Below are 12048 nucleotides of genomic sequence, written 5' to 3'. Positions count from 1 at the left end.
GCGACGTACGCGTACACGCGGAAGCAACGTCGCGGTTACGCAGGGGCGTGTAATGCGCATGCGCGAGAGCGTCTTACGTACGCACTCGGTAAGCGCTCCGTAAGCGTCACGTTCGCGCATGCGCACTTGTTTCCGAGCGTGTACCGTAAGTTTACGGAGCGCGCACGGTAGGTCATGTGATCCACAAAGAACACTTTTCATTGGTTGAAATTACTTTCAGTTCCAGAAACTTCCCACAACACACCCATTCCCCTCATTACTGCTTGAAAGAACACTTTTCATTGGTTGGAACTACTTTCAGTTCCAGAAACTTCCCACACCACACCCATTCCCCTCATTACTGCTTGTGATTCTCTAGGAGCAGGAGCTGAATTGTCTTTGGGATACAATGGCAGAACAGCAGACCTCTTCTGAGAGTGAGGCTAGCAGCACCACCATCATCCAGAGAAGGAGGAAACAGAAGAATTCTTTTATATGGGAGTATTTTACTTTTCCAGAGGGGGAGAAAAAGGTCAATGCTCCACTGGTCACTTGCACACTTTGTGACTGTGTTTTATCAAGAGGAAATCCTAGGAAAAAGTATTCCTTTGGAAATCACTCTATGATGAGACACCTTAGGGATAGACATCCCAGGACCTTTGCTCGACATACTGGAGAAAACTCTTCAGTAAGTCACCAGAGCCCAGCCTCAGAAGCTCAGCCGAGTACATCATCGGCAGCTCAGCTGAGCCCTTCCTCTGAGGTGGGAGCATCACCTTCTTCTGCTCCTCTGGATGTTAACCCTCGATTTGGGAGGGTTGCAATGAGGTGTACAACGTGTTGTGGTCTTATTGTTTTTGGGGAGACCAGTGTTTCCCTTATTAACAATAAGATAGACCAGCACGTTTGTAGACGCTCATAATATTCCCATTCTTTCTTTCCTCCATCCCTCTATGAACCCAACGGCTCTTTTAAGAGCCAACCTTACCTCACAATTTTTTTTTTTTTTTTTAAGCTTTCCTTTTTGAAAACTTTTTTTTACCGTGCGCGCACGGTACGCGTAATTCCGCGAATTTCGCGGAATTTCTCCGTTTACGCCGTGCGCGTACGCTGCGCGCATTCGGCGTTTAAAAAAAAAAAAAAATTACATTCATTTTTTGCCCTTGGGGGTCCTTCTAAGACCCCCTGAGAAAGGCTAGGGGGTCAGGAACTGTCCAGCCTGCCCCCTTTTCACGTTATCCACCTTTGTTTTACACCCCCTCAGACTGCGAGAGACAAAATGGCGGCCGACACTTCCTGATTTCGACCGATTCGAATGTTTACTAAGATCTAACAACCAATCAGAATCGCGCTCGCGCACGGCACCGTGCGCGTACGGTAAGCTTACGGTAAGCGCACGGAGCGCGCCTATAGATATATATATTGATTTAAATGCTATTTTCTCAGGACCTACTGAACAGATTTACACCAGACCTACAAAAGGCACTTCCTTGACCCGAGGACTACCTCTCTGCCAAATTTCAAGTAATTCTATTCAGCTGTTCCGTCTGTAGCTGTGTCTAAAGGTCCTATGGAAAAATGCATGGGAAAAACGCGTTTTGGGACCCCCCTTTTTTCTCAGCCCCTGCTTGACGAATCCCCCCGACACTTTCAGGGTAGGAGCGGAGCGTAGCGCCCCACCTATTTTGAAAATTTCGCAAGGATTCGTCGACCGGCGCCAAAGTTATTCCAAATAGAATGTTGCGGATTTCCTATGGAAACGTGGTCCTAACTATAACTATCTACTGGCGACCGCCAGTAGATAATATATATATATATATATATCTACTGGCGGTCGCCACTAGATAGTTATAGTTGGGACCTATTTTCCATAGGAACATTCTGTTCCCAGTAAGTCTGGCGCCGATTGACGAATCTTCGCGAAATTTTCCAAACTTTTGGCCAGCTCCGCTCCGACCCTGAAAGATTCGTGGTGATTAGTCAAGCAGGGGCCGAGAAAAAAGCGGGGTCCCAAAACGCGTTTTCCCCATGCAATTTCCCATAGGACCTGTTGTCGCAGCTACAGCCCGAACTGCTGAACGGAATTACACCAAATTTGGCAAAGAGGTAGTCCTCAGTTCAGACTCGTGCCTTTTGCTTAAATGGTGTAAATCCGTTCAGTAGTTCCTGAGAAAATTAGAGTTAAAAGTTAGTGATATCTATGGCCGGGGAGGATCCGCGGACCCTCCCCGCACCCGCGCGCACCCTGCCGTGCACGAGCTGAATGCTAATTGGCTGTCAACACTCCAGATCAGGAAGTATTGGCAGCCATCTTGTGCCTCGGTAGAACCGAGGCACAAGAAAACCGAAAAAAAAGGCGCAAAACGCGACAAGGGCGCAGGGTAGAAACACCCTGACCCCCCTAAGCCTGCTCATTTAAAAATCGCGGGATGCGCGTAGGGTCCGCGCATCCCGCTGCCGAAAAAAAAAAAACGAAGCGCGGACTTCCGCGCTTCGTTTTTATTTAGCCCCCGGGGGCCAAGTCCCGGGGGCAATATCTTTATCATAATGGGGGACCGCCACCCCCGGGGCTTTAATTTAATGTATGCGGGGGCTCATGGCCCCCCCCAAGCCCCGGGGACCACCACCCCCCGGGGCTTAAAATTAAGTGTCAGGGGGGCCGCGCGGCCCCCCTCCTGGAGCCAAAGATGGCCCTAGGGACCGCCACCCCCCCAAGGCCGGCTCCTGCAGTGTCCCGGGGTGCCCACCCCAAACCTACGGAGCTCTGTTGCAGAGTGTTGTAAAAAGGGGCGTGGCCTCTGAATACCTCTCTGCAATGCAGCTCCCTGGCGCATACTGGAGGTACCTGGTGGGCTAGTTGGCCCCCAGGGGACCTCAGGATTGAAGAGGAACTAATTCCCCAGCTTAAAACGCGCCACAGGGCGTGTTTGCACACGTCACCTCAGGCCCTTCCCCCTTCCTTCATCATTGTACAAATATTCCTCTAAAATCTGCCGAACTACGAATTTCGATTTACTCACCTGTAATCAGGAGAGAACCCAGTGCTGCATCTTTTAGCCCAGCACTGACCCTGAAAAGTAATTCTAAGCGTAGTTACCAGTAACTTGTATTTCCTTCCATAGGAATCCATTGTGTGGTTTTCACCAGAAAATTTTTGAAGTGTCCATTTTTGAAACGTACAAATCTGCCTCTAAAATCAGCCGAACTACGAATTCCGATTTACTCACCTGTAATCTGGAGAGAACCCAGTGCTGCATCTTTTAGCCCAGCACAGACCCTGAAAAGTAATTCTAAGCGTACTTACCAGTAACTTGTATTACCTTCCATAGGAATACATTGTGTGGTTTTCACCAGAAAAATTCTAAGTGTCTATTTTCACAAACTAAAAATATTCCTAAAAAATCGTCTGTATGACTTAAACACATTCTTTCAACTGTTTACAGGAGGTTGGCCAGTGCTGAATCCAGGATCCACCACTGAATAAGAAAAAGTAACAATAACACTACTTACCTGCTAAGTGAATTTTCTGCCATAGGATAACATTGGTGATTCTATGGGAAAAAGTTTCTAAGTGTCAAGTTTTAAAATACAATAATATTCCTTGAAAATTACTACTGTAAGCAAAGCGCTTTGACTCAACGGTTTACAGGAGATGTCCAAGGACTGAATCTAGGATCCAGTCCTGTGGTTAGAAAAGTAATCCATGAAGTAACTAATTGCATTTAACTAGAAATTCACATTGAGCTCAATGTTGCTTTGTGTTTGAAATTGTGTTGCCCATTGCAACAACTGTAACTACTGTACTTAAAAGTCTGTTGCCTATTTGCCAAGTATTTAAACTAAAGTAATTCATTCTGAGAAAGTATATTTTGTATTGTAATGTATAATGTAATTATAATGTAATTAAAAAAAATATATATCTAAAAATAAATAGTTTAAAAAATGTAGTAAATCAGTATCAAAAAAATCAGTATAACAATTAATACATTCAAAATTGTCATTTACAAAACCTTTGAAATTCACTGAAAAAAACATAGGTTTCAGGCCTGATATAGTTAGGAATTAGCATTAAAAAACCTTTGAAATTCACTGAAAAAACCATAGGTTTCAGGGGCGTTATAGTTAGCTGGACATTTCCCTCGTACAAAACACTAGAAATTCCCCCGTTATAGTTAGTTCAGCGAACTATAACTCGTGCCCCCGCAATGCACTGCTGATGACTTCACATATTACATCACTCATGACATGGTCAGTGACATCACTCATGACATCTGAAATGACATCATTGATGACATCATCCATGTGATAAATTAGTGCATCTTCTCACACCCTTTGATATACTCAATCAAAATTTCAGACGTCCATTCTCAAAACCATAGATACTCCAATACCAATAACTACATACCCACTCATTGACTCTTAGATCTACACACAAATCTACTCACTCACCTGTACAGTCACTCATACTTACAGTCACTCAGTACAGGACTATCATATGCATTTATACACCTACATAGACACTCACACACCACCAATCATCCATAGAGGTACTCTCACACCTAGTCAGTCATGCAAATAATTAATCACACTCCCATTTACTCACCTATGCAGTTATACACACACAAGTTCACTTACTCATAAAAATAGTACCACATTCTTACGCTCTTATACAATCACTGATACAAGCACACACTCATCCATACAGCCACTCTCACAATCACACACTCTCACATATACCCACTTATATACTCTTACACACATATATACTGCCTTTCACATATGTAGGTACTCACGCATGTACAAAACAAACCCATACATACACTCACCCAACCATACAGTCCATCACAGATGCACTCTTAAAACCATGCACTCATAGAATCACCCACTCACACATGTATGCACAGTCACACACACCCCACCCACACAAACACTCCGACAACCAATCAATAACCCATAGAGACTCATATAGCTATTCACAAAACCATGCAGCCGCTTATACACCAACAGACAGACAGATAGACATTCACACAGTTTAGTCACTAGTCTGGAGTAAGATACGTTTAATGACTCACTTATAGAGTCAGTCACGCACCTACTAAATCATCCATTCACACACTTCTACACCCACTCATTCTTCCATAGGTTTTCCCTATATATATATATTAAACATATTTAAAATTTACAGAAACACACACTCACTGGATGACGTCATCAGTGATGTTTTCAGTGATGTCACTGACCATGTCATGAGTGATGTAATATGTGACGTCATCAGCAGTGCATTGCGGGGGCGCGAGTTATAGTTAGCTAAACTAACTATAACGGGGGAATTTCTAGGGTTTTGTACGAGGGAAATGTCCAGCTAACTAGAACGCCCCTGAAACCTATGGTATTTTCAGTGAAAATATATATATATATATATATATATATATATATATATATATATATATTTTTTTTTTTGTCAGAGCCACCTGTGTGAATAAACACTTTCTGCAAAGGATTTTTGAGTCCACAATATGCTGTTTGGGTAAAGTGTTCAGCGTTGGATTGATATTTATATATAGAGCTGTATATATATTTTTTCATATATAATATTTTTATAGATTTCGGGGTCCCCGTACATGGTCGAAATATTCAGTGCTTATACCTATGATGAGGATACCCTTGGAAGATAACCATTATTACAGGTAAGTAACTTATCCTCCTTCATCCCCGCCGTTGAAGGCTTATGGGTATGTGCAGTCGATTTCCTAAATATTGGCCATAGCCATTCTTCCTCACGGCCATCTGTAGGTTCTTCAAAAAGTTAATTTAGATTGTAAACTGCAGGTTTTATTTCTGCCATAAGGTGGCGCAAAAAACTCGCAGGTTGGTAATTCGATACAGCCACTGAGATAACAGAACCTTAGTTACCAGTGCTGCTTACTTTTAATGTTTTATAGCCGGGACTGCGTCACGCTGGACAAATACACTTTCTTAGTTCCTTAAAATAAGTGCAGTGGCGTCCACCGGCAGCCACCAGCTCAAATGATGTACTGGACTCATTCAGCATGGTTTAAGTGAGTAGGTTCCCCAAATAGCCCTAAAGACTGGTGTGTGCATTGTGGTCCTTGCATAGAGCAGCCTAATACAAACCTGTGTGTCATAGACCGCTCTAGTAAGAGATTGCACACAGGCGGGAGAGCTGAAATCAAAGGAATGACTGACCATAAAACAGTTGCTTTAAGATTAGGATCTTCCAGCTCTTTGCACCAGTCAGACATGATTTTAAGCTGCAAGAAGGAATGGAGGTGATGCAAGGGACGAGAAATACAGAGTTAGCATATTTACGAATGATCCTGCAGCTGGTTTGAACCACCCTGATCAATTCAGACCACCACATTTTAAGATCATGATGACATCTACCTTCTAACACAAAAACAGGCCTGTCACGTAATTGATTATGGACTTTCATAGGAATAAAGCTGTCATTTCAAGTTATTAGCTCATAAATACAATCTGCATGCTTGACGCAATGTATATTCAATTTCTGCAACGTGCTATAGAGCAACCGTCACATTTACACGTAGTCTGTCTTTCTTTAAAAATGAGAACACAAGAGGAAAAAAGGGTACAGTTGATTGCAGGAGGGATAATCAATGGGGCAAACGGTGAGAACATTCAGGGACTAAAGATGTAGGATTTTGAGTCTGTTACAGAAATGCCAGGGAGAGCCAGGTACCTGTGTCTACAGCCCAACATATTCACTGGGGCGGACACTCAGACAACAAACCGATATGCATAAATACAATCACAGACAACATGGATTTGGTGACACAGCTCACAAGCAAACGCTTGGAAGGACAAGAAGGACAAGGAGATGAAAGGACAGAACAAAGGAAGGCCAGGTGTATAAATCCAGGTTTTATATCCACTTCATGTTTAGACATTTTGTATCACATAATCAGATTTGTGGTGTCATGTAGACTGGTGCCAATCCCTGGCTTTTCTTTTGAGAAATTGCTTTTGCTGCATGTAATTCTTTATTCTTCAAACCCACTAAATAACCTTTCTTTTTCGGAATGATCATTTTTGAAAAATGTGTTTCTTATTTTGTAGGAGCCCACACACCTTTGAACAAAAGAGCCTGTGTGCAAAAGCAGCAGATGTCAGAGTGCGAGGGTCTGCTGCCAAAGAGAAGACTTTGGACTGTGGACAAATTGTGTGGGGTCTAGCCTTTGATGCCTCATCCAGCAAATGGGGACCCCACTCTGGCCTAGCTGGCTTGATACTGGCCACAGGCCTGAATGATGGTCACATCAAGGTGTGGGAGGTATTGACAGGTGCGTGAAACCCATGTATTCACAAAAATCATTCTTCTAGGTTACTGTTTTTCCTTTTTTTGTCTTTGAAGAAAGAAATGTTAAATGATCTGTTCTGGGAGTAGATTCAATGACCTATGTCTTTCCACAGCTCTTTAAGACTCCCACCTTGATGTCATCCAAATCCTTATTAGCTCGCTGACTATGTTGCTGTGATCAGCCAAAGGCACTACAGCCCACAATGCCAATCCTCCCTATTACAGTAGGACTCCCTGAGCATTCCTGCCTCAGACACCTGGAAACCAAGGGTGACCTATGTTGAGGTTCTAGTTTAGTTCTCTTTGGACCTACAACAGACCAGGATTCAGAATTCCTACTCAATCACAGTCGGTTCCTCCACAACAACATTAGTAATTCACTGTTAAGTGCATAATATCCACTTGTCATGCAGCCACAAAAATCATTCAAGCATTTTCTGGAAGCGCGCACCTCAAGCATTAAAGAACCCACCACAATAAGCATAAAACTGACACCTGTTTGCTCACTCAGCAGTCTTTCAAGCAGCACATTTTGCAGTCACTATCATCACTCACCACCTCAACTCACATTTCATATCATCAACCTGACCGTCACCCACAGCCTGGATTTCCTTATCCCAGACCCTACAACATCCAACATAATGAAAGAACGCTGAAGACCAGTATAGTACTAGATGCTTTCTGACGTTCAGTATAAGTATACAGCAGAATAGAAGTAGAGTCTGTAATCTCCTTCAAAGCTCTTCCCTGTGTTCACGTACAAGAAGAGTATAATTTTCAATTAATATGATCTTCCTTAACATTCATGGACAGAATATCTCTGCTTGTGTGTTGTATGTTGTAACACCTTTTTTTAAAGACGCGTTTTTGGTTCCAAAAGAGTATTTTATACCAATTATGTTTCTAGTGCCAATTAGACTTAAAAAGTAACTTAACTAAACGTCCGTATTATGTATTCTTCCTTTTATACGGAAACAAATAAGCACCTCCATATGCAGCAGATTCACAGAAGAGAATGTGAACGTGTTTACTCATATAATAGAGAAGGGAACACTTTGCATGTTCTCCATAATGATTATCTTTATTAGATTCAGAAAAAGCTACCATACACCTCTCTAAAGCCAGGTAATTGGAATATAGGATAATGATCACAATCCCTTTTCTAATGTATCTGTGAATGTGAAATGAGTCAAACTGACACTGCACGTTCTCATGGGACTTTAAAGCAGCCAGGTGCTTACAAATGACTGAAAAATTAATTCCTCTCAAGTGAGGCTACTGCCTACCTAAATGTGTTTTCCCCTTTTAGAATGAGCTGAAAGAAGCCAATATAGCATAATCATTTGATATATAATATCAGCATAAACAAGACAATTAGAAGAACAGGCCAGATGGAGAACGTAAATGCATGGCCCTAGTGCTCCAGGCATATAGTTGCGGCCTGGGGTCTTACTTCTTAGGCTACTGCAGGGGCTCTGGTGCAGCACCCGTGGGGCTTCAGTAAAGGCATCAATCATTCCAGACTGAGCAGTGCCATGCCATAGTGAAATCTCCTGGCATGCAGAGTGCAGTTACATCACATTTCTGGACCTGGATTTGAAGACTGGGCTTCCCTTGCATACCACCTTGCCCACTGAAAAAATAACTCATGTGGCGCCAAGTTGAGCCTAGTGTAGGAGGCTCAAACCAGAAGGCCTGATTAAATTGCAAGCTTTTGCAGGAAAAAAAAGTCGTGTTTGTGAACTTACTAGCTGTTGATGCTAGGAGAAGCCACCGCCATACCAATGAGTATTCATATGAAGCCACTGGAACTGGAAATCACATGTCTGCTATGAAGATTATGCAGTAAGTACTTAGTCGGGCCTAGGGCTAGAAACTTGGAACAAAAGGCGCAAACAAATTCCAAGCACCCATGGGAAAATGCAGGCCTGCATGTGCCCTTACAAGCCAGACTATGGAAGGAGTAGGTGTGCCATACCAAGGAGACAGTTTTGTAAAGCTCCCTAATAACAAAACATGAATGGTACACCACTCTGGGAGGCAATGGTAAAAGGCAAACCGAGTACATGACCTGAGGATACCTACAAGTACAGTTGGTTAACAAGACTGCGTGCAAGAGATACTAAATTAACTTGTATAAGCTGACCAGTGCAGAAGCTTTTGAGACCATTATTGGAAGAACCCACAGTAGCAGCAAGAATGGACAAAAAATGACTAGAAACAGGCCAAACTCCCATTTGAACTTCCAAGGGACCTTGGATGATAAAGAGATGACAATGACTGCCAGCGAGGAATTTCAAATGGACTCTCTGTAGAAGGACTCCAAAGTAAAAATATTGCTAAAAACAATGCAGAATAGCTTCATTTTAGTTGATGGCGAGATAGACTCTCTGTGCAGCAGAATGGATCTCATGAACTCTAAAAAAGATAGACAAGAAAAACATATGGCGGAGGCGGACTAGTGTACCTAAAATGTTGACGATGCCGCTAGCGATTAGGGAGAAACTCTTAAACATGAAGAAATTATTCAGCTAATCAAGGTGAAGAATGAAGATTCGGAGACCAGATCGTGGAGGAATAATGTTGGCATACCTGAGGTTCCAGAATCCACCTACAAGGAGCAGCTTGAAGTCTGTTTCAGATAATATCCTTTCGGCATTTCATGGCAAAACAAGCACATATATCAGTGATGCTCAGACCTCCACCAGGGTTCCCTCCCAGACCAATCATCGTCTGACTACTAAACGTTTGGCCCTGGGATGCAGTACCACAACTAATGAAAGAAAACCAAGACTAGAAACATGAGGGAAACCGCATCACAATTTTTCAGGATTCCACATTAATGGTAGAAGAGGCAAGGCGAGAATGTATCCAAGTCCAGAAACAACTGCAGTAAGCAGGAATTGAGTACTCCTATGCTATGGCCTTTGGGCGTAAGAATAAACGTAAACGGCAAGGTCTGAATCTATACGAAAAATATAACGCAGCTCCTTTGCCTCTACAGACCATGATCTATCACAACTCACTAGGCCCTGGAGTTGAGGTAGAAATGGAAACCTGTATTTCAGAGGCATGTCACAAATTAGTCAGCAGAGACAAGATGCTGGTAGTATATTCCCTGAGCATGCCTCTCGCACATCAGTGAAAACTGTTGCTTATTAGCGAGAGCAAGGAATGGAGACCCTGCACAGCTGTGGTTTGAACATCTTGGAGATATATTTCCCAAAGCTTGCTTCGTTAATCCAGAGTCTCTAACAAGGGGTAATGTCCCTTCAATATTGGAAACATTTATATATCAACAGCTTAAAGTGGACAGCAAGGCAGCATTCCCAACATTTCCAAACGAGCCGGCAGCCTAACAGCCCTATACTCCACTTTTTACAGCTACATCAGCAAGGTCTCATCACTAGATTGTACACATTGATACAAGCGTAACCCCCAAGCATTATACCCACCACAAGGAATAACATATACAGATTTTTATCGACCACTCACAGGGTTGAAAGTTCTGCTGCTCACAGATTCAGGCACCGTCACCCAATAGCAGACTATGCATTATTAATTTTAAATTTCTCTGTCACATATACTACACAACTCACAGTCTAATGTAAAGGAGACTCTGTTTTGATTCACAAGGTGCCCACCATCTGTCAGTATACTGGGAAGGCATCACCTCTGCTATTTCAGAAATTATAGATATACAGGTAGAACCAGAGCATAAAACGTATGTACTTGCGCTGGTTAAATATATCCCTCAGGGGGGGGGAAAGAAAGTTTACTGCTTATAAGCTGGTGATGGCAAAGTGATAAATAGCACAATGCTGGGGCTGTGGGTGGGCTCCCACTTGCAAAAACTAGCTTAAAGCCCTGGAGTACTGAAATTAACAACTAGAAATATATTGGCAGAGACTTTGCTACAGACATCAAGACCTGGAGATATACGGGGGCCACTAAGAGACTAGCTGCTGCATAGATCTACTATAACATAAAGATGGGAAATTCTAGACAGTACAGATGAAAGGCAGGACAATAAGAATGTAATGGTGACGTGCCACTGCCTACAACCCATACAAGTTTGGAACGCCAGGATAAAGGGGACATAGTGATTAAGATGTATTAGAGATATGTATGCATATATGTTATAAACTAAAATCTAAAAACACTAAACAGAAGTATATACAGATAAATTAAAGACCCATTTTGCGAGAAGCAGCATGCTTGTAGATATAAAATACTTGAGAAAGGGGTATAGCATGTAACAGTACATTGTATAGCTAGGTTTTGATAGAGCCCCGGATAGAACATGTTGCATGCATTTATAGAACCTAACAGTATGCATGTGAGCAAAAGGAAAGGAAGAGTTGATAGAGGGAAAAGACAAAAAAAATTAAACCAAAGAAAACAAAAAAAGAGGGGTTCAACGTTATACTAGTGTTTGAATTCAAAATGACTAAAGGTATGAGGAAAAGGAAAAGCGCACCAAATTGACAGTTATGTATAATCAATATATTCAAAGGTAGCTGATTATGCATGTATCATGTCATATAATAGCTGTTGTTTGGGGTCTAAAAAGAGGACTCCTTTTAGGGATTCTCATGGCTTGTTCACTTGGAGGAATTTATCTAATTTACTCCAAATTAAATTAATTTTATACTTGGGTGTAGAAATGACTGTAGGAATATTGTCTGCACTGCATGTGAACAGCAGGTAAGCCCACCAGGTGTGAATTG

General features: G+C 42.3%; 1 protein-coding gene across 3 annotated transcripts in view; it reads left to right on the top strand.

Moving 5' to 3' along the window:
* The window catches only part of WSB2 (WD repeat and SOCS box containing 2), a 401974-nt gene that overhangs the window by 184116 nt on the left and 205810 nt on the right, over positions 1-12048 (top strand). For all 3 annotated transcript variants that reach the window (XM_085634631.1, XM_085634630.1, XM_085634632.1), the window contains exon 4: positions 7078-7301. In XM_085634631.1, coding sequence (XP_085490757.1) covers positions 7078-7301 — 224 coding nt within the window. The remainder of the gene's footprint in view (positions 1-7077; positions 7302-12048) is intronic.

The sequence above is a fragment of the Triturus cristatus genome, chromosome 11, assembly GCF_964204655.1.
Source record: "Triturus cristatus chromosome 11, aTriCri1.1, whole genome shotgun sequence".
Lineage (NCBI taxonomy): Eukaryota > Metazoa > Chordata > Amphibia > Caudata > Salamandridae > Triturus > Triturus cristatus.
Note: the sequence above shows the minus strand (reverse complement) of the source record. Positions and strands in the feature narration are given on the sequence as shown.